This window comes from Barbatula barbatula (genome assembly GCF_947034865.1).
Source record: "Barbatula barbatula genome assembly, chromosome: 19".
Lineage (NCBI taxonomy): Eukaryota > Metazoa > Chordata > Actinopteri > Cypriniformes > Nemacheilidae > Barbatula > Barbatula barbatula.
The window spans coordinates 22,324,174-22,352,029 of NC_136782.1; the positions used below are offsets into that span (position 1 = coordinate 22,324,174).

The 27,856-nt window shown below is 41.3% G+C and overlaps 2 protein-coding genes across 6 annotated transcripts in view; one reads left to right on the top strand and one right to left on the bottom strand.

Moving 5' to 3' along the window:
- Nucleotides 1-1,927: 1,927 nt before the first annotated feature.
- Nucleotides 1,928-19,902, bottom strand: stard10 (StAR related lipid transfer domain containing 10). 5 transcript variants are annotated; one of them, XM_079481489.1, is made up of 7 exons: nt 19,498-19,902; nt 15,448-15,632; nt 5,328-5,475; nt 5,132-5,235; nt 3,843-3,960; nt 2,620-2,672; nt 1,974-2,493 (listed from the first exon to the last, which is right to left on the bottom strand). In XM_079481489.1, exons 2-7 carry the CDS (start codon nt 15,604-15,606, stop codon nt 2,266-2,268), a joined length of 810 nt encoding a protein of 269 aa, XP_079337615.1. In that variant the 5' UTR covers nt 15,607-15,632; nt 19,498-19,902; the 3' UTR covers nt 1,974-2,265. The 5 variants fall into 5 exon arrangements, with proteins under 5 accessions (XP_079337613.1, XP_079337615.1, XP_079337614.1 ...); XM_079481488.1 differs by lacking the exon at nt 19,498-19,902 and adding an exon at nt 15,788-16,089; XM_079481490.1 differs by lacking the exons at nt 15,448-15,632; nt 19,498-19,902 and adding exons at nt 5,725-5,756; nt 5,994-6,072.
- Nucleotides 19,597-27,856, top strand: part of clpb (ClpB family mitochondrial disaggregase) — a gene marked incomplete at its 5' end in the record, with an annotated part of 21,394 nt that continues 13,134 nt past the window's right edge. Inside the window, 3 exons of the mRNA XM_079481486.1 lie at nt 19,597-19,954; nt 20,495-20,546; nt 21,933-21,970. Coding sequence (XP_079337612.1) covers nt 19,597-19,954; nt 20,495-20,546; nt 21,933-21,970 — 448 coding nt within the window. The remainder of the gene's footprint in view (nt 19,955-20,494; nt 20,547-21,932; nt 21,971-27,856) is intronic.

Here is a 27,856-nt window from a genome sequence, read left to right on the forward strand (position 1 = left end):
ACATGAGCGCGCGTACAGATCAGAGACACGGGCTGAAGTGACGCGACGCGACGAGCGTTAGACCTGCAGGCGGCGCTCGCGCTGTGTAATCACATGATGACATTAAAGGACATTTGATTTAATATTCTGTGACACAACATCACCCCCTCGTGTTATATCTTTCACAGTCATCATAATCGACTGTGTTTTTTGTGCGTTCCCTTTACGTTATTATTTCGTTTAGTTTTTCGTGGGAATAAACTTGTTTCATTTTGGTGTAATTATTATTAAGATAAATAATAATGTGTCATCAGTCTAAAGCCGTATTTACCAGCTGTGATCGCTGGGTGTCGCAAGACAGTGAAATATTTGGACTATGCTCCACTAATACAGTATAGGTCTATTATTACATTTACATTTATGCATTTAGCAGATGCTTTTATCCAAAGTGACTTACATTGCATTATTCTATACATTTACACACAGGGATCTACAATCCCCTGAGATCAAACACACAACCTTGAGCTGATAACACAATGCTCTTAACACTGAGATTCAGGAAAGCGTTTCAATCCGTATGCAGTAAGCAGTATGCAGTAAGCAGTAAGCAGTATGCAGTAAGCAGTAAGCAGTATGCAGTAAGCAGTATGCAGTATGCAGTAAGCAGTATGCAGTAAGCAGTAAGCAGTAAGCAGTATGCAGTATGCAGTAAGCAGTATGCAGTAAGCAGTAAGCAGTATGCAGTAAGCAGTATGCAGTATGCAGTAAGCAGTATGCAGTAAGCAGTATGCAGTAAGCAGTATGCAGTAAGCAGTATGCAGTATGCAGTAAGCAGTATGCAGTAAGCAGTAAGCAGTAAGCAGTATGCAGTATGCAGTAAGCAGTATGCAGTAAGCAGTAAGCAGTATGCAGTAAGCAGTAAGCAGTAAGCAGTAAGCAGTATGCAGTAAGCAGTATGCAGTAAGCAGTATGCAGTAAGCAGTATGCAGTATGCAGCAGGCAGTAAGCAGTAAGCAGTATGCAGTATGCAGTAAGCAGTATGCAGTAAGCAGTATGCAGTAAGCAGTATGCAGTAAGCAGTATGCAGTAAGCAGTACGCAGTACGCAGTAAGCAGTACGCAGTAAGCAGTACGCAGTAAGCAGTATGCAGTAAGCAGTATGCAGTAAGCAGTATGCAGTAAGCAGTATGCAGTAAGCAGTATGCAGTATGCAGTAAGCAGTATGCAGTAAGCAGTATGCAGTAAGCAGTATGCAGTATGCAGTAAGCAGTAAGCAGTATGATTTAGAAGGTATGAACAACAGCTCTTTCTAAGATGTTTAACAGATGTTTCCAGATCTCCAGCAGACGTATCACAGATGTACCTGTGTTGGTGGGTTAAAGGGTAACTCAGACGAAATTTTTAAATGACTCACCTTCAAGTACTTGAACATCTGTTTGACCTCCATTTATCCAAAAACGCAAAATAAGGTTGTTTCGAGCTTTCTGACTTTTATTGCAATGCAACAATCTTAAAAAGCGCTGAAAGTGCGTAAAGACATCGTAAAATTGTCCACGCGACTCCGGTGGTTCAGTATAAATCAATATAATGCGACGAGGATACTTTTTGTGCGCAAACAAACAAGAAAAGCTTTCAAAACTACCTTGGAGAAAAATGGAGGTCATGCAGATGTTAAACTACTTGAGGATGAGTTATTAATGGCAGAATGTTTAGTTACTTTAAGAGCAAAATTTGACAAATCTAAACAGTTGGAGACATTCTTGAGATCTCTCCTGTAACAAAGTGACTCAATTTGCTTTTCTTCTTATTGGTGTCTTGGGGAAACTTTCCTGCCCTACAGAAAATCTACTTGAGTCAAAACATACCCCATTAAAAAATATATTTTACATGACATGTTCCTGGTCTTACGTCAGAGGTTTTCTTTCTTGATCAATAACCGAACATCTCATGAGCACACCCTTGTTGCGGTGTTAAACACAAGAAACACACAAGAGCTCCAAAACCAAGCGGCGTTTTTATTTGATTCCAGTTTCTACATTCATTTCTTCATTCTTGAAACTGTGACATCATACAATGATTCTACAGGCGCCCTCTGTGTGTCTGGAGACAAACTGCATGCTATATAAGATCAGGACTCAATCCATCAAGCAAGAGCCGGCTGAAATAAATCCCTTCATAAACTCTTTTATTTGTGTCTGCATACATGATTCACTCTGACAGGGGAGTGACCACAGAACTGATCACATGTGTGTGTTTTGAAGGGTTTCTAATGCATGAAGTGTACGTGTCAGTGGTGTCCCTCTTCATCGCTGTGTTCAGCGCGCTCATCTTTACTCTCGCTCAGCGAGCTCTCGTCGATGTTCTCCAGAGATTCGGCGTGCTGTATAGAGAGCTCACCCAGCGGGATGCTGGACAGACGGTTCTGCTCCGGGTATAACCACGGCTTGAATCCCGGGTTGTGCTTCTGTTTCCACTCGGGGTACCGAAGACACGCTTTACTGATACGCTTCATCGCCTGAAAGACAGACACGTGACGGTTCGTTTGAAACTCTCTTTAAGATGCGCTGATGTAAATCAAACACATACGTGATAACGTTCACACACATAACAATGGAAATGAACTTGTGTGCACTTCACTCACTTTGGGAGCCAGGAACTGGGAAGACTTGTTAACAACCCACTTAGGTAGAGAACCTAGAGAGAGAGAGAGAGAGAGAGGCGTCTGATATCTGGGATCACATCTGAGATGTTACTAATATAGTAACACATATAATACAGATATGATGTGCGTATATGCGTGTCAAATTTTTTATAAAAATGTCTTTACTTGGCGGGTTTTCTATCATTCAAATTTGGTTGATCTGGTTAATAACACATTTTCTATTGGGGTGACACACTCGGAACACATTTAATATTGGTTTACACATACTTAAAGATGATCAACATGAATATAGTGAGAGTCTAGCCAAAAACACACTAGTGAGATGTATTATTCTTACCAATAGGACACTCTTTACAAATTACTTTACACAGATGCGATAAAAACAATAGACAATGTTTGTGTGTATGAGTGTGTGAAGTATAAAGGTAGGCTAAGTATGTTTTTTGAGTCAGGCCAAAAAGTACCAAAACAAACTTGTAGCCAATCAGCAATAGGGGGCGTGTCAGCTCATGTTGACGGAGGGAAGAGAGCAAACGTGCATTAGAAAGAGTTTAGGAAGAGCGATGTCTTATTTCTTACATAAAATTCACAGACTCTTTACTTTTAAGTAAAAAAAGAAGGCAAAAGTCAGGCAGGATCTAGGACCCGCGTTAATATTATAAAGACTATCCAGCAGAGATGCGTTGGGTTGGGGTTAGATCATCTTATAATCACCCGAGGAAGTTGCTTTGATTCGGATCAGTATGTGAGGAACATTGGTTTTTCTGTTTGTTAGAACCAACATATATTATATGCATTTGGCAGATGCTTTTATCCAAAGTGACTTACATCGCATTATCCTATACATTTATACACAGGGATCTGTAATCCCCTGAGATCCAACACACAACCTTGAGTTGTTAACACAAAGCTCTTAACGCTGAGCTGAGCTTATCTGGAATCAGTATGCTGCTTATATCTACTTGCGTCTTTGCTTGTTTTATTAATTTGCGTGGTCTAAGCTATGATAAAGCTCAGTATTTCATGCATGTTCGTGGGCGGAGCAATGCAGGAGGGGGCTTGTTCCTTTTGCTTTGTAGTGCGTTTTGTTGTCGATTTCAAATAACTCAATTCAGAAATCGCTTACTGCACCTTTAACAGCGTGAATGAATGTGTGTGTAGTGAGTTGGTGTGTATGTAGTGCGAGTGTGTGTGTGTGTTACCTTTGGGATCAACCTGCGCCAGGTAAGTTAGGGTGCAGCTGATGGGTCCGGTGCGCTGGATCAGGTATCCAGTCTGAATAGAGACGGCCCTCACCAGATCTTTCTTCTGAGGATATTTCTGAGAACACAGAATGAAAGAATTATTCACACGACACATGATCTACATTACACTAATAGTGTTAAGAATGCATGTGTGTGTGTGCCCTTGTGTTTTTCATCACTGCTACACACACGTACACGCACAGCAGAATCTGTGTTAAAACCAGTCAGATTTATTACAGCACCTCTGTTCTACATCTCTAATTGTCCAAATTACACTCTGGCCTGGTTTTACTGTGTGTGCTTGATCGATTGTGTGTCAGTGTGTGTGAGACAGAATAAAGAGGCAGTATTGTGCTCGCTCGCTCGCTCTCTCTCTCTCTCTCTCTCTCTCTCTCTCTATCTGTAGATCAATTCAGTCAGGAGTTTCTGCAGATTAGTGTTCTCATGTGACTCTAAACACACACCTACAGATTCCAGAACGCACAAACACACACTGATACTTTTAACCTCAGTTAACCTCAGCTTTACTGGCATGATAAAATAAACTTTACATTGCCAAAGTAAAGAAGTATCTATGTAAATTATACATATCAATATAAACAGAAATGTTCAGTAGTTCCAGGGGATGACTGAGGTGCTCTATAGCAGGGGTTTTCAAACTTTATGATGCCAAGGACCCACAAATAAGATTAAGCTATTGTGAGAGACCCTTTTCTAAAATACGTAACCATCTAAACATTTTATGGGTAAGGAAACATAAAATCATAATAATTCAAATGTATTTGTGCTGTAGCTGTTTTCACTTTGAGTGAGAAACTAGTGAGAAAAACTCCATAGACAGATACAAATATATACACCATGCATGTAACAAAAACAGATAAACAGAAATGAACTTTTTCTAAATTTTTCCCCGGCAATTTTCTTGGGATCCCTTGAAACCTTCTGGAGGCCCCCTGGGGGACCCATGTGGGTCCCCAGACCCCAGTTTAAAAAAACCTGCTCTATAGAACCGCTGAAGAGCCATACAGGGGCTTAACAGAAGTGGTGCTATAAAACTCCTCAGTCATCCCAAAGAACCACTTAAGCACCAAGATACGGTGCTTCATAGCCCTAAAAGTGGTTCACCTATGATACAAGCCAAGAACCATTTTTGGTGGAATATAGAATCTTTTCTATAACACAATACTATATAGAACACTGGTGAGCACTATACTACTGATAAAACACAATCCTGCTGAATCACTCACAGCGTGTTTGACAGAGTAATTCATGATGATGTAATCGTTTCCCATCGGCAACCAGGAGCGTAGTGTGATGACATCACGATTCTTCAATGGTTTAGGACACTTCCCTTTAGAAAACACAAAGGATTACACATACACGAACATAATAAGCACAACACGATTTCATTATTTTGGCAGTATGGGATGTCGGGGGTCTCACAGGAATAATATCCCACATCTGCATTAACCGTCAGTTTGCCGATGTCAAACGTCTCTATGACATTAGCGTCCCATTTCCGGCGATACTCGATGTCATGAAGCACGTCGTACATGGTTTCAGCAGGAATGTCTTTACACTGCATCCGACACTGAGGAGACAGAGCACAAGAACTACATTACCCACAATGCATCAGACTCATGGCTATTAAGACAAATGTTTTGTTCAAGACACCACGGATGTTTTCCGACCACAAAACCGTAAGTAACGTCTGGATTTAGTACCATTCAAAGTATTTAGTAAGATTAAAATATCAATAACACGCACGCACTTTTCTATTTCATGAGATCAGACATTATCCAATTAGAGCATCATCAGATTACTGATTGCTGCGATGAACCTTATAAATCTTTGTCATGTATTGTGCGGTCGCTCTCTCGCTCTCTCGCTCTCTCGCTCTCTCGCTCTCTCGCTCTCTCTCTCGCTCTCTTTCGCTCTCTCTCGCTCTCTCTCGCTCTCTCTCGCTCTCTCTCGCTCTCTCTCGCTCTCTCTCGCTCTCTCTCGCTCTCTCTCGCTCTCTCTCGCTCTCTCTCGCTCTCTCTCGCTCTCTCTCTCTCGCTCTCTCTCGCTCTCTCTCGCTCTCTCTCGCTCTCTCTCGCTCTCTCTCGCTCTCTCTCGCTCTCTCTGGACACATGTTCCTGGAGCTCCACGGAGCACTGAAAGCACTGAGTGGGTGGACACATAATGTGTGTGTGTTCAGGGGAAGCCGAACAACAACTCCAGCCACACACAGAATATTGTGTACTAAATATACAGTATACAATCGGTGTGTTTGTGTATTGGCTGCGTGTACGTGTGTCCGTGTGTAAGTGTATGTGTGTGTGCTGCAGTCTGACTGACCTCTACTGTAATCATTAACTTTTGTGCTTAAGACAAACGTCCGTGGTCATGTCTGGAATTTAAAGTCTCATTTGGCTACAGTTTCTGATAGTAATTAATTGCTCGGACCGCTTCATACATCACTGAAACCTGTAACTGCTGAGCAGAATATCTGACACGTCTGACGATGTTCCTCTGACAACACAAGCAAACATCACAATCCTTCTCACACACACACACACATCAGATCTACATCAGACAGAGACTCATACAGTCTGAATCAACATCAAGATGAGTGAATGAATGATCACAGAAGTTTAACTGTTATGAGGCGAGATAATCCTATGACACACTCCAGCATTCCACAAGTGTGTGTGTGTGTGGGTGTGTGGACAAGGCCATGAAGACCAAACACACACTGAACACAAGAGATAATTGCATCAGTATGACTCATACCGCTCTCCCTCACACACACACGTGTTTTATGGGGACCTGCAATAGTCGTCATGATTTTGATCTTGTGCAAACGGTAGATTGTATCCTGTAACCACTAAACCAACACATCACACAAACCTTTCTTCACATCACATGATCACATCTGTCTTCATTGAAGCTGCTGTCAACCACACAATCATCAAACACAGACAAACCATCATCATCAACTTTACGGTTATTGTGAAGATCACAGTAACACACAGCACATGGCAAGACACTGCCAACAACCAACCGTGTGTTTGAATCTTATTGTGTGTGTGAGAAAGAGGCATTAAATATTGTGTTTGTGCGTTTGAGTGCGCGTGTCTGTGTGTGTGTGTGTGTGTGTGTGTATGCGTGTGCGTGTGCGAGCGTGGGGGGTATTAAATATTCTCTCTCTCTCTTTGTTTGTCAGAGATACACTATTTCTCACACTTCAGCACATTGTGGGTTATTGTGCTGCACTGCTGTTGCCCCGCAGGAACACGTCAGCACCCACACACAAGCAAACACACACACACACAATAAGATACAAACATACACAAACTTCCACTTAACACACACCTAAGAGTGATTTGGTCTCAGTCCACATTCAGTATTCTATAATCATACATTTTCTAGGGCGGTCACGGTTATGACATTTGCTGATTTATAATTGCTATTATGGCAATTAATTGTCTGTTTTGAGGCTTTTACATCATAACTATTAATGACAATTAATGTATTCAATGAAGAAAAGATATATATACAAAGCTTAAACAACTGACATAATGGAGAAATGTCATTTCAATGTTAACACACACAGACACACAGACACACAGACGCACACACACATTCTCTTTCTCTCTCTCACTGAGCACAGGTGAGCTGTCAGGTGACTGTTGGGAGTTTCCTGCAAACACACACATTCTCTTTCTCTCTCTCACTGAGCACAGGTGAGCTGTCAGGTGACTGTTGGGAGTTTCCTGCAAACACACACATTCTCTTTCTCTCTCTCACTGAGCACAGGTGAGCTGTCAGGTGACTGTTGGGAGTTCTACACACACACATTCTCTTTCTCTCTCTCACTGAGCACAGGTGAGCTGTCAGGTGACTGTTGGGAGTTTCCTGCAAACACACACATTCTCTCTCTCACTGAGCACAGGTGAGCTGTCAGGTGACTGTTGGGAGTTTCCTGCAAACACACACATTCTCTTTCTCTCTCTCACTGAGCACAGGTGAGCTGTCAGGTGACTGTTGGGAGTTTCCTGCAAACACACACATTCTCTCTCTCACTGAGCACAGGTGAGCTGTCAGGTGACTGTTGGGAGTTCTACACACACACATTCTCTTTCTCTCTCTCACTGAGCACAGGTGAGCTGTCAGGTGACTGTTGGGAGTTTCCTGCAAACACACACATTCTCTCTCTCACTGAGCACAGGTGAGCTGTCAGGTGACTGTTGGGAGTTTCCTGCAAACACACACATTCTCTTTCTCTCTCTCACTGAGCACAGGTGAGCTGTCAGGTGACTGTTGGGAGTTTCCTGCAAACACACACATTCTCTTTCTCTCTCTCACTGAGCACAGGTGAGCTGTCAGGTGACTGTTGGGAGTTCTACACACACACATTCTCTTTCTCTCTCTCACTGAGCACAGGTGAGCTGTCAGGTGACTGTTGGGAGTTTCCTGCAAACACACACATTCTCTTTCTCTCTCTCACTGAGCACAGGTGAGCTGTCAGGTGACTGTTGGGAGTTTCCTGCAAACACACACATTCTCTTTCTCTCTCTCACTGAGCACAGGTGAGCTGTCAGGTGACTGTTGGGAGTTTCCTGCAAACACACACATTCTCTCTCTCACTGAGCACAGGTGAGCTGTCAGGTGACTGTTGGGAGTTTCCTGCAAACACACACATTCTCTTTCTCTCTCTCACTGAGCACAGGTGAGCTGTCAGGTGACTGTTGGGAGTTTCCTGCAAACACACACATTCTCTTTCTCTCTCTCACTGAGCACAGGTGAGCTGTCAGGTGACTGTTGGGAGTTCTACACACACACATTCTCTTTCTCTCTCTCACTGAGCACAGGTGAGCTGTCAGGTGACTGTTGGGAGTTTCCTGCAAACACACACATTCTCTTTCTCTCTCTCACTGAGCACAGGTTAGCTGTCAGGTGACTGTTGGGAGTTCTACACACACACATTCTCTTTCTCTCTCTCACTGAGCACAGGTGAGCTGTCAGGTGACTGTTGGGAGTTTCCTGCAAACACACACATTCTCTTTCTCTCTCTCACTGAGCACAGGTGAGCTGTCAGGTGACTGTTGGGAGTTCTACACACACACATTCTCTTTCTCTCTCTCACTGAGCACAGGTGAGCTGTCAGGTGACTGTTGGGAGTTTCCTGCAAACACACACATTCTCTTTCTCTCTCTCACTGAGCACAGGTGAGCTGTCAGGTGACTGTTGGGAGTTTCCTGCAAACACACACATTCTCTTTCTCTCTCTCACTGAGCACAGGTGAGCTGTCAGGTGACTGTTGGGAGTTTCCTGCAAACACACACATTCTCTTTCTCTCTCTCACTGAGCACAGGTGAGCTGTCAGGTGACTGTTGGGAGTTCTACACACACACATTCTCTTTCTCTCTCTCACTGAGCACAGGTGAGCTGTCAGGTGACTGTTGGGAGTTTCCTGCAAACACACACATTCTCTCTCTCACTGAGCACAGGTGAGCTGTCAGGTGACTGTTGGGAGTTTCCTGCAAACACACACATTCTCTTTCTCTCTCTCACTGAGCACAGGTGAGCTGTCAGGTGACTGTTGGGAGTTTCCTGCAAACACACACATTCTCTTTCTCTCTCTCACTGAGCACAGGTGAGCTGTCAGGTGACTGTTGGGAGTTCTACACACACACATTCTCTTTCTCTCTCTCACTGAGCACAGGTGAGCTGTCAGGTGACTGTTGGGAGTTTCCTGCAAACACACACATTCTCTCTCTCACTGAGCACAGGTGAGCTGTCAGGTGACTGTTGGGAGTTTCCTGCAAACACACACATTCTCTTTCTCTCTCTCACTGAGCACAGGTGAGCTGTCAGGTGACTGTTGGGAGTTTCCTGCAAACACACACATTCTCTTTCTCTCTCTCACTGAGCACAGGTGAGCTGTCAGGTGACTGTTGGGAGTTCTACACACACACATTCTCTTTCTCTCTCTCACTGAGCACAGGTGAGCTGTCAGGTGACTGTTGGGAGTTTCCTGCAAACACACACATTCTCTTTCTCTCTCTCACTGAGCACAGGTGAGCTGTCAGGTGACTGTTGGGAGTTTCCTGCAAACACACACATTCTCTTTCTCTCTCTCACTGAGCACAGGTGAGCTGTCAGGTGACTGTTGGGAGTTTCCTGCAAACACACACATTCTCTCTCTCACTGAGCACAGGTGAGCTGTCAGGTGACTGTTGGGAGTTTCCTGCAAACACACACATTCTCTTTCTCTCTCTCACTGAGCACAGGTGAGCTGTCAGGTGACTGTTGGGAGTTTCCTGCAAACACACACATTCTCTTTCTCTCTCTCACTGAGCACAGGTGAGCTGTCAGGTGACTGTTGGGAGTTCTACACACACACATTCTCTTTCTCTCTCTCACTGAGCACAGGTGAGCTGTCAGGTGACTGTTGGGAGTTTCCTGCAAACACACACATTCTCTTTCTCTCTCTCACTGAGCACAGGTGAGCTGTCAGGTGACTGTTGGGAGTTCTACACACACACATTCTCTTTCTCTCTCTCACTGAGCACAGGTGAGCTGTCAGGTGACTGTTGGGAGTTTCCTGCAAACACACACATTCTCTTTCTCTCTCTCACTGAGCACAGGTGAGCTGTCAGGTGACTGTTGGGAGTTCTACACACACACATTCTCTTTCTCTCTCTCACTGAGCACAGGTGAGCTGTCAGGTGACTGTTGGGAGTTTCCTGCAAACACACACATTCTCTTTCTCTCTCTCACTGAGCACAGGTGAGCTGTCAGGTGACTGTTGGGAGTTCTACACACACACATTCTCTTTCTCTCTCTCACTGAGCACAGGTGAGCTGTCAGGTGACTGTTGGGAGTTTCCTGCAAACACACACATTCTCTTTCTCTCTCTCACTGAGCACAGGTGAGCTGTCAGGTGACTGTTGGGAGTTTCCTGCAAACACACACATTCTCTTTCTCTCTCTCACTGAGCACAGGTGAGCTGTCAGGTGACTGTTGGGAGTTTCCTGCAAACACACACATTCTCTTTCTCTCTCTCACTGAGCACAGGTGAGCTGTCAGGTGACTGTTGGGAGTTTCCTGCAAACACACACATTCTCTCTCTCACTGAGCACAGGTGAGCTGTCAGGTGACTGTTGGGAGTTTCCTGCAAACACACACATTCTCTTTCTCTCTCTCACTGAGCACAGGTGAGCTGTCAGGTGACTGTTGGGAGTTTCCTGCAAACACACACATTCTCTTTCTCTCTCTCACTGAGCACAGGTGAGCTGTCAGGTGACTGTTGGGAGTTCTACACACACACATTCTCTTTCTCTCTCTCACTGAGCACAGGTGAGCTGTCAGGTGACTGTTGGGAGTTTCCTGCAAACACACACATTCTCTCTCTCACTGAGCACAGGTGAGCTGTCAGGTGACTGTTGGGAGTTTCCTGCAAACACACACATTCTCTTTCTCTCTCTCACTGAGCACAGGTGAGCTGTCAGGTGACTGTTGGGAGTTTCCTGCAAACACACACATTCTCTTTCTCTCTCTCACTGAGCACAGGTGAGCTGTCAGGTGACTGTTGGGAGTTCTACACACACACATTCTCTTTCTCTCTCTCACTGAGCACAGGTGAGCTGTCAGGTGACTGTTGGGAGTTTCCTGCAAACACACACATTCTCTCTCTCACTGAGCACAGGTGAGCTGTCAGGTGACTGTTGGGAGTTTCCTGCAAACACACACATTCTCTTTCTCTCTCTCACTGAGCACAGGTGAGCTGTCAGGTGACTGTTGGGAGTTTCCTGCAAACACACACATTCTCTTTCTCTCTCTCACTGAGCACAGGTGAGCTGTCAGGTGACTGTTGGGAGTTCTACACACACACATTCTCTTTCTCTCTCTCACTGAGCACAGGTGAGCTGTCAGGTGACTGTTGGGAGTTTCCTGCAAACACACACATTCTCTTTCTCTCTCTCACTGAGCACAGGTGAGCTGTCAGGTGACTGTTGGGAGTTTCCTGCAAACACACACATTCTCTTTCTCTCTCTCACTGAGCACAGGTGAGCTGTCAGGTGACTGTTGGGAGTTTCCTGCAAACACACACATTCTCTCTCTCACTGAGCACAGGTGAGCTGTCAGGTGACTGTTGGGAGTTTCCTGCAAACACACACATTCTCTTTCTCTCTCTCACTGAGCACAGGTGAGCTGTCAGGTGACTGTTGGGAGTTTCCTGCAAACACACACATTCTCTTTCTCTCTCTCACTGAGCACAGGTGAGCTGTCAGGTGACTGTTGGGAGTTCTACACACACACATTCTCTTTCTCTCTCTCACTGAGCACAGGTGAGCTGTCAGGTGACTGTTGGGAGTTTCCTGCAAACACACACATTCTCTTTCTCTCTCTCACTGAGCACAGGTGAGCTGTCAGGTGACTGTTGGGAGTTCTACACACACACATTCTCTTTCTCTCTCTCACTGAGCACAGGTGAGCTGTCAGGTGACTGTTGGGAGTTTCCTGCAAACACACACATTCTCTTTCTCTCTCTCACTGAGCACAGGTGAGCTGTCAGGTGACTGTTGGGAGTTTCCTGCAAACACACACATTCTCTCTCTCACTGAGCACAGGTGAGCTGTCAGGTGACTGTTGGGAGTTCTACACACACACATTCTCTTTCTCTCTCTCACTGAGCACAGGTGAGCTGTCAGGTGACTGTTGGGAGTTTCCTGCAAACACACACATTCTCTTTCTCTCTCTCACTGAGCACAGGTGAGCTGTCAGGTGACTGTTGGGAGTTTCCTGCAAACACACACATTCTCTTTCTCTCTCTCACTGAGCACAGGTGAGCTGTCAGGTGACTGTTGGGAGTTTCCTGCAAACACACACATTCTCTTTCTCTCTCTCACTGAGCACAGGTGAGCTGTCAGGTGACTGTTGGGAGTTTCCTGCAAACACACACATTCTCTCTCTCACTGAGCACAGGTGAGCTGTCAGGTGACTGTTGGGAGTTTCCTGCAAACACACACATTCTCTTTCTCTCTCTCACTGAGCACAGGTGAGCTGTCAGGTGACTGTTGGGAGTTTCCTGCAAACACACACATTCTCTTTCTCTCTCTCACTGAGCACAGGTGAGCTGTCAGGTGACTGTTGGGAGTTCTACACACACACATTCTCTTTCTCTCTCTCACTGAGCACAGGTGAGCTGTCAGGTGACTGTTGGGAGTTCTACACACACACATTCTCTTTCTCTCTCTCACTGAGCACAGGTGAGCTGTCAGGTGACTGTTGGGAGTTTCCTGCAAACACACACATTCTCTTTCTCTCTCTCACGGAGCACAGGTGAGCTGTCAGGTGACTGTTGGGAGTTCTACACACACACATTCTCTTTCTCTCTCTCACTGAGCACAGGTGAGCTGTCAGGTGACTGTTGGGAGTTTCCTGCAAACACACACATTCTCTTTCTCTCTCTCACTGAGCACAGGTGAGCTGTCAGGTGACTGTTGGGAGTTTCCTGCAAACACACACATTCTCTTTCTCTCTCTCACTGAGCACAGGTGAGCTGTCAGGTGACTGTTGGGAGTTTCCTGCAAACACACACATTCTCTTTCTCTCTCTCACTGAGCACAGGTGAGCTGTCAGGTGACTGTTGGGAGTTTCCTGCAAACACACACATTCTCTTTCTCTCTCTCACTGAGCACAGGTGAGCTGTCAGGTGACTGTTGGGAGTTTCCTGCAAACACACACATTCTCTCTCTCACTGAGCACAGGTGAGCTGTCAGGTGACTGTTGGGAGTTTCCTGCAAACACACACATTCTCTTTCTCTCTCTCACTGAGCACAGGTGAGCTGTCAGGTGACTGTTGGGAGTTTCCTGCAAACACACACATTCTCTCTCTCACTGAGCACAGGTGAGCTGTCAGGTGACTGTTGGGAGTTTCCTGCAAACACACACATTCTCTTTCTCTCTCTCACTGAGCACAGGTGAGCTGTCAGGTGACCAACACAACTTGTGAGTTGTGTGCAGACACACAGAGAATGAGAGGATGAGAAGCGCTTTAACGCTGTAACTGTATTCTGATCATCTCTGTGTGTAAACACCAGTTGTCACGAAACTAACTTCTGAAGGTTTTCTGCCTGTTGCATGAACACTGGCTGGTGTGAGAAGATAAACATGCATGAGCCCTTCCCTGACAGTTCAAACACACACGTGTGAATGTTTAAACACAGCTGCCGCTGGATAAACCAGACCTTCAGCACACACACCCCCGGATGTGTCCGCTTTACACTCGGACATCCCTGACATCACAACACATGTACAAACCCGCGTCATGACTTATGATAAACCACTCAACACAATCACCTCACATGTGTGTGTGTGTGTAATCACATGAACCTCACAGAGGTGTGTGTGTGTGTGTGTGTGTGTGACATGACATGAACCTCACACAGGTGTGTGTGTAATCACATGAACCTCACAGAGGTGTGTGTGTGTCTGTGTGTGTAATCACAACAACCTCACAGAGGTGTGTGTGTGTGTGTGTGTGTGACATGAACCTCACACAGGTGTGTGTGTTGAACATTAAAAAAATTTTATTGAAGGGATATTTCACCCAAAAATAAAAATGATGTAATCATTTGCTCACCCTCATGTCATTTCATACCTGTATAAGTTCGAGAAAACACAAAGAAAGATATTTGGAGGAATGTTAGCAATTTACAATTCTCTGACATCATTGCATTCCCTTCATGCAAATATGCTAAATAATCCCCCAGGAGACTGCATTTATTAGATATGATTTACTAGAATAATTCAGCTTGTTATAGAAACACCATGTACAGTGCTGTGTTTAACATTTTCTGTGTTTTTCAGTTTTCTCCTGTAAAGCTGCTTTGGAACAATGCACATTGTGAAAGGCGCAATATAAATTCAATTGAATTGACTGCCATAGTAGGAAATATTATAAAATAATATCTAAAGTGTCCCAGAACTGTTTGTGTTCCTAAATTCTTCCAAACATCTCACTTTGTGTTCAACAGAACAAAAAAATACAAAACTCTTTCCTACTATGGTAGTGGATGATGTCAGAACTGAAAATTGCAAACATTCTTACAGATATCTATGTGTTTAACAGAACAAATACATTTATATAAGTTTGAACCTGAGGGTTAGTAAATCATGACAGAATTATCTGAGTGACATATCCCTTTAACAACGTTTGCTTCAACTTTACTTTAAATACTTAAGTTTTAATATTAGAAGTACTTTTGATACTTAAGTACAAAGGTAGGTGTGTGTGTGTGTGGGGACTGAATACACACCAGCTCATGGGGACTCGTGTCACTGTGGGGACCATAACTGAGGTCCTCACAGGCACAAAAGCTTATTCATTGTACAGAACGATCATTTTTGAAAATCTAAAAATGCTAAAAGTTTTCTAGGATCTTTAGGTTTAGGGGATAAAATATACAGTTACATTACGCCTATGGACTGTCCCCACGGAGATCATAAACCAGACATGTGTGTCGTCACACAGGACAGTGTGGAGAGGTTGTTGTTCTCAGTCGCTCACCTTTATCTTTTGTAAACTCTTGTCCTCCTCCATCACTTGGATCCAGACGCTGATGTTGTTTTTGTTGTAGGTGAAACTCCAGCCTTCCTCTGACTGACACTCCTGCTTGAACCCGCTGAAGGCTCGATCATCTGGTATCAGAACCTCTTCCCCGGACATCCTCTCGAACTAAACACCGATCAAAGCTGTTGAGAAAAGAGTTTCGACGATGTTTGTCAGACTCGCAGATTCACACCGTGAAGTTTGATTTCTCCGGTGATCTCAGACGTGCGTGCGTGATGATGATGATGATGATGATGAAGCGCATGAAACACGCGGGCGGTGTCGGTGCGTCTCTTGCCTCAAGCGAATCTCCCGTGTCGTGTCCGTGATTCAGATCAGACTGGTCTGATGTTCAAACATATGTTCATCATATGTAGCGTGTTTTCCGCAGGCGCGCTCCGGGTGCGGAAGCTCGGGTTTAAATATCCAGTTATGCGCGTGCGTGAGTGATTATAAATAAATAAACAGAAAATGTTAAAACGTGAACGTGTTTCCTAGTGAAATGCACAAACAGCTGCTACACCTGTGTGTGTGCGTGCGTGCGTGCGTGTGTGTGCGCGCGTTACGATGATGATGATCATCAGAGCAGCAGAGGCGGGTGCACGCGCACGCTACCACACACATTTGACAGACAGCTGAGCTCCGCCCACCCTGATGCACGCGCACATCACTGACGTGTCATAAAACTCTATTTTACTATAAACATATTCAATTATTACTCAACATAGAGATACGGCGCATGTAAACATTTAAAATAATTAAAAAATACTGGATTTGTGTTTATAAATACTGCAAAGTGCAAAGTAAAAAGTAAATAATAAAATACTGGATTTGTGTTTATAAATACTGCAAAGTAAATAATAAAATACTGGATTTGTGATTATAAATACTGCAAAGTAAATAATAAAATACTGGATTTGTGATTATAAATACTGCAAAGTAAATAATAAAATACTGGATTTGTGTTTATAAATACTGCAAAGTGCAAAGTAAAAAGTAAATAATAAAATACTGGATTTGTGTTTATAAATACTGCAAAGTAAATAATAAAATACTGGATTTGTGTTTATAAATACTGCAAAGTAAATAATCAAATACTGGATTTGTGTTTATAAATACTGCAAAGTGCAAAGTAAAAAGTAAATAATAAAATACTGGATTTGTGTTTATAAATACTGCAAAGTAAATAATAAAATACTGGATTTGTGTTTATAAATACTGCAAAGTAAATAATAAAATACTGGATTTGTGTTTATAAATACTGCAAAGTAAATAATAAAATACTGGATTTGTGTTTATAAATACTGCAAAGTAAATAATCAAATACTGGATTTGTGTTTATAAATACTGCAAAGTGCAAAGTAAAAAGTAAATAATAAAATACTGGATTTGTGTTTATAAATACTGCAAAGTAAATAATCAAATACTGGATTTGTGTTTATAAATACTGCAAAGTGCAAAGTAAAAAGTAAATAATAAAATACTGGATTTGTGTTTATAAATACTGCAAAGTAAATAATCAAATACTGGATTTGTGTTTATAAATACTGCAAAGTGCAAAGTAAAAAGTAAATAATAAAATACTGGATTTGTGTTTATAAATACTGCAAAGTAAATAATAAAATACTGGATTTGTGATTATAAATACTGCAAAGTAAATAATAAAATACTGGATTTGTGTTTATAAATACTGCAAAGTAAATAATAATATACTGGATTTGTGTTTATAAATACTGCAAAGTAAATAATAAAATACTGGATTTGTGATTATAAATACTGCAAAGTAAATAATAAAATACTGGATTTGTGTTTATAAATACTGCAAAGTAAATAATAAAATACTGGATTTGTGTTTATAAATACTGCAAAGTGCAAAGTAAAAAGTAAATAATAAAATACTGGATTTGTGTTTATAAATACTGCAAAGTAAATAATAAAATACTGGATTTGTGATTATAAATACTGCAAAGTAAATAATCAAATACTGGATTTGTGTTTATAAATACTGCAAAGTGCAAAGTAAATAATAAAATACTGGATTTGTGTTTATAAATACTGCAAAGTAAATAATAAAATACTGGATTTGTGTTTATAAATACTGCAAAGTGCAAAGTAAAAAGTAAATAATAAAATACTGGATTTGTGTTTATAAATACTGCAAAGTAAATAATAAAATACTGGATTTGTGATTATAAATACTGCAAAGTAAATAATAAAATACTGGATTTGTGATTATAAATACTGCAAAGTAAATAATAAAATACTGGATTTGTGTTTATAAATACTGCAAAGTAAATAATAAAATACTGGATTTGTGTTTATAAATACTGCAAAGTAAATAATAAAATACTGGATTTGTGATTATAAATACTGCAAAGTAAATAATAAAATACTGGATTTGTGTTTATAAATACTGCAAAGTAAATAATAAAATACTGGATTTGTGATTATAAATACTGCAAAGTAAATAATAAAATACTGGATTTGTGATTATAAATACTGCAAAGTAAATAATAAAATACTGGATTTGTGTTTATAAATACTGCAAAGTAAATAATAAAATACTGGATTTGTGATTATAAATACTGCAAAGTAAATAATAAAATACTGGATTTGTGTTTATAAATACTGCAAAGTAAATAATAAAATACTGGATTTGTGTTTATAAATACTGCAAAGTAAATAATAAAATACTGGATTTGTGTTTATAAATACTGCAAAGTAAATAATAAAATACTGGATTTGTGATTATAAATACTGCAAAGTAAATAATCAAATACTGGATTTGTGTTTATAAATACTGCAAAGTGCAAAGTAAATAATAAAATACTGGATTTGTGTTTATAAATACTGCAAAGTAAATAATAAAATACTGGATTTGTGTTTATAAATACTGCAAAGTGCAAAGTAAAAAGTAAATAATAAAATACTGGATTTGTGTTTATAAATACTGCAAAGTAAATAATAAAATACTGGATTTGTGATTATAAATACTGCAAAGTAAATAATAAAATACTGGATTTGTGTTTATAAATACTGCAAAGTAAATAATAAAATACTGGATTTGTGATTATAAATACTGCAAAGTAAATAATAAAATACTGGATTTGTGTTTATAAATACTGCAAAGTAAATAATAAAATACTGGATTTGTGATTATAAATACTGCAAAGTAAATAATAAAATACTGGATTTGTGTTTATAAATACTGCAAAGTAAATAATAAAATACTGGATTTGTGATTATAAATACTGCAAAGTAAATAATAAAATACTGGATTTGTGTTTATAAATACTGCAAAGTAAATAATAAAATACTGGATTTGTGATTATAAATACTGCAAAGTAAATAATAAAATACTGGATTTGTGATTATAAATACTGCAAAGTAAATAATAAAATACTGGATTGAGCTGGATTTGTCAAGTATTCACATTTGGGTACAAAGACTTTTTGTCGTTATGTGTCTGTTCATCTGAACTCTCGTTTTATTCTGTGCCCCACAATATAAACATTTATCAAATGTCTCGTGTGTGTGCTATAGTCTTTGTTTCGTCATCAGAAATGTTTAGTAATTAGCCGAAAACACTGAGGTCAAATGTTGTTTATAGACTTCAGACGCCCCCTGGCAGATGATCGAGAAACTGACGGAGGTTTATGTTATTATAATAGTCAAATATATATCGTGTTATGGATTTAAGCTGAAGCACAAATCATATATCATCGGAAGTAACAAGTGAAGGAAATATTTATCATGAATAATTATAAATAGGCCTACAGATCCTGTCAAACACACACGGTCCGTGGCTCAAGACTCATGCTACCCAACGCCCTTTTAAAGTTTATAAAGTGATACTGAAAGTTACGCACTGCTGTGAAGGACGTCACGATGAGAAACGTCATGAAACTACATTCCCCATGATTCCGTGGCGTATGACGCCGCGAATGTTTTCCGTTAACCGGACATTACGTTTGTGTGCTCACGCTGTGATGACATTAGACGCGTTACCTGCCGCCGGTGATTAATTCAACCGTTTTATTTGACCCCAGCACAGCTTGACGGTCATTTTCTGTCCCGGGTCAGCTGGGACGCTCGCGCTGTGTGAGAATGTTTCTGTCAGCGGTTCCGACGCGCGTGCTGATGCGAAGGTCGCGCAGTCTGTCGCCGTGTCGTTCGCTGCAGACCGGTCGCGGCGAGGCGTCGCGCTTCCGAAACCTCTGCGAGCTCGAACCGAACCGGAGCCCGGTGGCGAACAGAAAGAGCGTTTTGAGCGAGCGGCCGCACGCGCAGTACCACGAGCTGGCCGGCAGGTGGCGCGCGAGTCTTGAGGCACGTAGGAGCAGCTGGGCGACGCTCACGGTCGCGGGGCGCGATGGTGCGTCGGACGCGTCCTCTGCTGCAGCCGCGGGCGTCATTTCGGCGGCAGCCCTCGCGTTGTGTTTAAAGAAAGACAGAGACGGAGGAGGTACAATAATAAACACACACGCGCTTATAAACATTCGCCATGTTTTACTGTAGTAAACATAGAACTACTATCAGCACTTACACACTAGAAGAGATTCTGTCATTATACAAATAATAATGATAAATAATATTTATTCTCAAAGAAATTACTGGAGCTACAGTGTGTGTGTGTGTGTGTGAAGCACATATGATGATATGTTGAATCAATGTTATAATATATGTGTGTGTGTGTGTGTGTGTGTACATGAAGCACATTTGATTGTGTGTGTGTGTGTGCGCGTGTACACATGAAGCACATATGATGATGTGTGTGTGTGTGTGTGTGTGTGTGTGTATATACATGAAGCACATATGATGATGATTGTGTGTGTGTGTGTGTGTGTGTGTGTGTGTGTGTGTGTGTGTATACATACATGAAGCACATATGATGATGTGTGTGTGTGTGTGTGTGTGTGTGTGTATACATGAAGCACCACATATGATGATATGTTGAATCTATGTTATAATGTGTGTGTGTGTGTGTGTGTGTTTTTCTCTACAGCTGAAAATCTTCTGGATGCTGTTAGATCTGGAAACCCAGAAGAGGTGAAGAGGTGAGATGCTTTCTGACGATGAAAATCATAATGTTTCTCTCATCTGACGGTGTTTTAGTGTCTGAAATGTACACGTGTAACTATATAATCATGGCACAAAATATCACATGACAAAGAATCATGATAAGTGTAATTATGATGATGTTTTTCCACATGACATCTGTTTAATTGTTTCGGTTAAGCTGATAAAACTGATTGATCTGCAGCAATAAATATTAACTGATTTAAGAACTTCTCTATTATTGTTTAGCTTTCTTAACAACATTGTCAAATTTAAGAAAATCTATTGCGTTTTTATAAATTATACTGTATAAGCACCAAGGTTATTTTAGTTTACTCAAATAAATAATTTGAAAACGTTTCAGTTCATTGAAATCAAAGAAATATTGACATAAAATTAGTGGAAAAACTTAAACTAAATGAAAAGTTTAAATGTTGCCTCAAAAATAAACAGTTTGTTTAAAGCACTAAAGTTATAATAATAAACAAAAACTCAAATAAAGCTTAGCAACATAAAAAAAATCAACAAATAAATGACAAAAGCATACAGAAACATTTCTAAAACTTCAACTAAATTTAACATAAAAACTAAAAGTAGAAAATTAAAGATCATTTAAAATATTTATAAAACTAAAAACCTACAAAACCATGATGAGCACAAGCGAATACACTTACATTCAAAAACGATGACAAAGTGACATGGTTATATTGTACATAAGTTGTTAATATATTAAAGAAATGATCCTTGTTTTCACATTGATTCATATGTTCTCAGTGAACTTTATTTCTGTAGAGCTAAAATAAATGAACTTTAATCAGCCCAGAGATGATTGTTTCTATTACCATCTCATCTGTGTCTCAGGAGCGTCTCAGTATTGATGTGAAAGGTCATGTAATGAGTACATGTGCGCATCAGGTGGCGTCAGTGCTTCTTGTTGTATTGCTGTACTTCAAACAGACCAATGAGAAGAGCTGTGACCGTGAGATATTTTCACAAGCACACCATCATGCTTTTCATCAGAAACACGAGAAAGAAAGAGAAGTTGATATTGTCTGAGAGAGAGAATAAACAGAGACGCACACACAGCTGTCTTTTACTGGAACGTCTGTGTGAAACTGAAGAAGTGTGTGTTAAGTGAAGGGCGTATTTTGGGTTTCTGTAGTTTGACCCTAAAGGCAAATGTGCAGATGGCTCTGAACTGTGTGTGTGTGATGGCAGATGTGTTAAGTGTTTTAAGTTAGTTGTCAGTCTGTTGGTTGAGTAAGTTACACAGCTCACTGTTTACAGTAAACACACTCACACTTTACTTTCCTCTGCAAAGAAACTGACCCTCTCTCGTTCTCTCTCTCTCTCTCTCTCTCTCTCTCTCTCTCTCTCTCTCTCAGGTTGTTGGCAGAAGGTATGGATCCGAACATTCGGCATCGTTTGGGTTGGACGGCTCTTATGGTTGCCGCTATGAACCGACAGCACAAGTGAGTATGTTGTCTGTGATCGTCATGACAAAAACATTTTATAAATCAAACTGGATGTTTTATTTGAAAGTGGAGAATACCGTCGAGAATACCGTCGAGAATACAGGTGAGAATACAGTGGAGAACACAGTGGAGAATACAGTGGAGAATACAGGTGAGAATACAGTGGAGAATACAGTGGAGAATACAGTGGATAATACAGTGGATAATACAGTCGAGAATACAGGTGAGAATACAGTGGAGAATACAGTGGAGAATACAGTGGAGAATACAGGTGAGAATACAGGTGAGAATACAGGTGAGAATACAGGTGAGAATACAGTGGAGAATACAGTGGAGAATACAGTGGAGAATACAGTGGAGAATACAGGTGAGAATACAGTGGAGAATACAGTGGAGAATACAGGCGAGAATACAGGCGAGAATACAGGCGAGAATACAGTGGAGAATACAGGTGAGAATACAGGTGAGAATACAGGTGAGAATACAGGTGAGAATACAGGTGAGAATACAGGTGAGAATACAGTGGAGAATACAGTGGAGAATACAGTGGAGAATACAGTGGAGAATACAGGCGAGAATACAGTGGAGAATACAGTGGAGAATACAGTGGAGAATACAGTGGAGAATACAGTGGAGAATACAGGCGAGAATACAGGCGAGAATACAGGCGAGAATACAGGCGAGAATACAGGCGAGAATACAGGCGAGAATACAGGCGAGAATACAGTGGAGAATACAGGCGAGAATACAGGCGAGAATACAGGCGAGAATACAGGCGAGAATACAGTGGAGAATACAGTGGAGAATACAGTGGAGAATACAGGTGAGAATACAGGTGAGAATACAGTGCGGAATACAGTGCGGAATACAGGTGAGAATACAGGCGAGAATACAGGCGAGAATACAGGCGAGAATACAGGCGAGAATACAGGCGAGAATACAGTGCGGAATACAGGCGAGAATACAGGCGAGAATACAGGCGAGAATACAGGCGAGAATACAGTGCAGAATACAGTGGAGAATACAGTGGAGAATACAGTGGAGAATACAGTGGAGAATACAGGCGAGAATACAGGCGAGAATACAGGCGAGAATACAGTGGAGAATACAGTGGAGAATACAGTGGAGAATACAGTGGAGAATACAGTGGAGAATACAGGTGAGAATACAGGTGAGAATACAGGTGAGAATACAGGTGAGAATACAGGTGAGAATACAGGCGAGAATACAGGCGAGAATACAGGCGAGAATACAGGCGAGAATACAGGCGAGAATACAGGCGAGAATACAGTGGAGAATACAGGCGAGAATACAGGCGAGAATACAGGCGAGAATACAGGCGAGAATACAGTGGAGAATACAGTGGAGAATACAGTGGAGAATACAGTGGAGAATACAGTGGAGAATACAGGTGAGAATACAGGTGAGAATACAGGTGAGAATACAGGTGAGAATACAGTGCGGAATACAGTGCGGAATACAGGTGAGAATACAGGCGAGAATACAGGCGAGAATACAGGCGAGAATACAGGCGAGAATACAGGCGAGAATACAGGCGAGAATACAGTGCGGAATACAGGTGAGAATACAGGCGAGAATACAGGCGAGAATACAGGCGAGAATACAGGCGAGAATACAGTGGAGAATACAGTGGAGAATACAGGCGAGAATACAGGCGAGAATACAGGCGAGAATACAGGCGAGAATACAGTGGAGAATACAGTGGAGAATACAGTGGAGAATACAGGTGAGAATACAGGCGAGAATACAGTGGAGAATACAGTGGAGAATACAGTGGAGAATACAGTGGAGAATACAGTGGAGAATACAGTGGAGAATACAGTGGAGAATACAGTGGAGAATACAGTGGAGAATACAGGTGAGAATACAGGTGAGAATACAGGTGAGAATACAGGCGAGAATACAGGCGAGAATACAGGCGAGAATACAGTGGAGAATACAGTGGAGAATACAGTGGAGAATACAGTGGAGAATACAGTGGAGAATACAGTGGAGAATACAGTGGAGAATACAGGTGAGAATACAGTGGAGAATACAGTGGAGAATACAGGTGAGAATACAGGTGAGAATACAGGTGAGAATACAGGTGAGAATACAGGTGAGAATACAGTGGAGCCCCTGTGTGTGTGTGTGTGTGTGGTCTTCTGTTATATGCCGGTGGGGACCTAAACCTGAAAGCACACCTGCTCATGGGGACTCGTGTCACTGTGGGGACCATAACTGAGGTCCTCAAAGGCAAAAAGAATATATATCTGAAATTCAAAACGTTTTCTATGATCTTTAGGTTTAGGGGATAAAATAAACAGTTTGTACCGTATAACAGTCATTACACCTATGGACTGTCCCCACGGAGATCATAAACCAGTGTGTGTGTGTGTTCTCTCAGAGCTGATCACGTTCAGCTCCTAATTACTGCTTCATTATCCAGGGCTGTAAACACTGAACATCACACACACACTCGCTGCAGAGTCTCTGTGTGTGTGTCTGTGTGAACCCTTTACCCAGAATGCAGAGCCAGAGCTAGTGTGTCAGTCAGAGAGAGGCACAGAATCCTTTAATTGAATTAAATCTGGCTCAAACACACACAGACGGAGCAGAGACAGAAGGAGAAGGAGGAAGGGGGTCATGAAATCCAATTTTGGGAGTCAGTGTCAGTCCTCGTTTGAAACTGGAGTCATTTCACTGTGTCAACACACACACACACACACACACACAGAGTGCAAATCTTCTCATACACTGTAATGCACAAAAACATCATATTTCACTCTGATATTATACAAAGAGTTTTGGGTTAAAAGAAAACCAGCTTTTAAGACCGTTATCATTTTTCCAAGCACATTTCTCTTCTGTATTCTCATGACTCATGTCACTGATATGTTTTATATTACTCATTAAAGGCAGTACACGTATGAACGTTCAATTTAACTTGACTTTTTACATTTATTTCTGTAGTTAGAAAGAAGAACTGAAGCGGTATAGAAATAAGAAATTGTGACATGATAAATAAACATTTGGATTTGTTTTCACAATTGTTTTTAAAATGGTGACCGTCTGGCAAACTGATCATATGTTTGAATTCTCTTTGTCAGGTGTGTGTGATCACACAACACGTCTCTTTTCGTGTGATTTGGATAAAAACTGACACTGGTATTGTTGAAAGCTTCACTCTTGTCATTCAGGAGTTATGAATGAACACAGATTCTTATCTGCCTATTGAAAATATCATCATCTATCATAAACGCTTCACTGCCGTGTGTGTGTTTCTCCGTCTGTTATGAGTGGCATAACTCACTGTTGCCGTGACGCACAGTCCTGTGTCATCCTGTCATTCAAAGCCCCTGGTGACCAATCAGAGCTGGAGGGGAAATGAAGGACCGCCCACACAGGGAGATATTTCACTACGCTGACGGTGATGTATGACGAATGTGCAGCACAGATCATACGACTCTCTCTCTTTCTCTTATCTCCTGTAATGTGTGTGTATTTGGTCTCTTTTGGCTCAGTTGTGGTTATTCTGGTGTAAAGTGTGTGAGGCTTGAGTTTGTTTCGTGTCGGTCTGATTTTAGTGGTCAGTTATTGTTCAGAACAGTGACCTGTGTGAGTCTGTCTCTGTGGGTCTGGTTGATGTGTTGGTTTAGTCTGGATGTGCTTTAGCCATGAAAACCTTTCCTTCATTCTTCAAAAGGCTGTGTTTACATTCTTCTCTCAGATTGTCATTAGAAGAACTATATAAACATTCATATTTTACACAGTTCCACCAGTATTTTGCGTTTGTCAACATAATGTCACATTTTTTCCTGGATAATTTGTTGTTTTACTGCGAAATAATCACAGAAATGAAGATTAGTCATTGTTGGTTCTGTGCATTACTCTAGGTCTAAAGGACATTGCAACCGAATTTGCGTCCGACGCACGTTAAAAAATAAATACGACCCCACGTTGTGTCAATCACATTTACACACGACCCCGATATCTTCCGGACTGGGTTAGTTTTTCTGCAATTTTCGCATCAGAAGCATTTTAAGAGATGTTTTGACCATTAAGTTACACCGTACAAACGAGCGCCACATACGAAAAGTTCTGACTGTATGTGCAAAGACCTTAAGGGATGTAACAATATCAAAATCTCACGGCACGTTAATACCTCGGTGTAGTGCCTGCGGTACAATATTTATTGCAATATTTAAAAACATAAATGATGACTTGTAGATGTGCCATATGTGTTTAATAAACAATTATTGAACATTGGAATGATGTAATGACCCATGTCATATCCTGTCCTCTTCTCTTCTAGTCCTAACTGTTGCTTTGAGGTATGAGGTACAGAGATGGTCAAAGGACTGAAAACTCTTTCTTATCAAATAAAAACTGCACCAGCTGAACCTTGACAGAGGGAATGTCTGTTATTTTGTTTAATATTCTCGATGTTAAAGGCCCGAAGACCTAAAATTTCATACAGTCATGTGACCACCATCATTTTGGAACATTTTTTCTATTGCGATACCATGAAATTGATAACATTGTTACATCCCTAGTAGGTCTTAAAGTGACACCAACCCAATACATCCAAAACAACAAATAAAATATGAAAATACCTGAATTTAAAGCAGCGTTTGTATCTTTAGGCTGTACCTATTTGTGCTTATGTCGTGTTCTTATTGCAATTATTAACTGCTTTAAAAACAAGTATTGGTACTTAAAATTAGCATTTTTCTTTGCTAGTAGTTATATTAGAATTTAGATCATAACTTTTTCTCCACAAATGTCTTAATTACATTTACATCTAGTCATTTAGCAGACATATTATCCAAAGCGGACTTACAGCGAGTTCAGGGAGCATTAAGAGATATGACCACTAAAATAGTTTTATTTGTTTGTCTGCATTGTGTACACATTTGAATATAATCTCCAATATAGTTTATTTTTTGTCAGAAGTGTTCGCTACAGTAAGCTGGAGTTTATTTTTAGAAATGAGTGATGGATGAGATGTGTGTAGAATATGGTGCTGCTGTATGTGATGTCTGTGGTCGGGTTGTGTGTGTCGTGATGAAGGTCCGACACTGTTGCTCTTTTAAAAGAGAAGGATGTGCTTTAGACGGAGATGGTTTGCTGAGCTTTGATGTGTGCGAGACTGTTTGCACTCTTAACCCGGCGACGGACACCACCCACATCTGTCCATTCACGTGTACAATGTGCAGCAATGGAGAGGAACCTTTGTTGACCGTTCCAAGCCAACGACACGATGCCTCACTCCAACCAGAAGAAAGGAGAAATGAAAGAGCCAAAGGCAGGTTCAGGAGGGCTTTGGAGAGGGGGATTATCCTATTTAGGGTTTGAAAAGGGCCATCCGTGGTGGGAATGTGTTGGGATTATTGTGGAGTGGGTGGGAACAGGGCAGTGGGTAATGCTAATGAGGGCAGAAGGATGAACTTCAGTCGGCTGACAATACTCTCTCAAAAGATTCTCTATGGCACAAACCATAATGTGATAAATATATCCCTCCTAAAGAGATGTGTACATAGAGGCCACATTTAACCACTTCAGACAGGTCAAACATTCCAGCTGCTGTCGTCTCTTACGCTTTAAAGGTTCTTTACAGCGATACCATACGAAGAACCATTCAGTCAAAGGTTCTGTTCTTTTTCATAACCTTTTTCCCCACAAGGAAACTTTAGTGAAACGTTAAAAGCGCTTCTAAGGCATCAGTTCTCCAAGATGTCCCAACATCGCACAGTCTCTGGTTGTGAAAATTCCAGAGGAAAATCCCAGTTTAAGGTCACCTCATTAATACAATTTCTTTTGGATTGAGTATT

Coding starts and splice junctions, on each gene's coding strand:
- stard10 (XM_079481487.1), bottom strand. CDS start 15,606: ATGTCCGGGGAAGAGGTTCTGATACCAGATGATCGAGCCTTCAGCGGG. Junction 5,236..5,327: donor AGATGTGGGATATTATTCCT/GTGAGACCCCCG, acceptor TGTTTTCTAAAG/GGAAGTGTCCTAAACCATTG. Junction 2,494..2,619: donor CCCAGTTCCTGGCTCCCAAA/GTGAGTGAAGTG, acceptor TCTGTCTTTCAG/GCGATGAAGCGTATCAGTAA.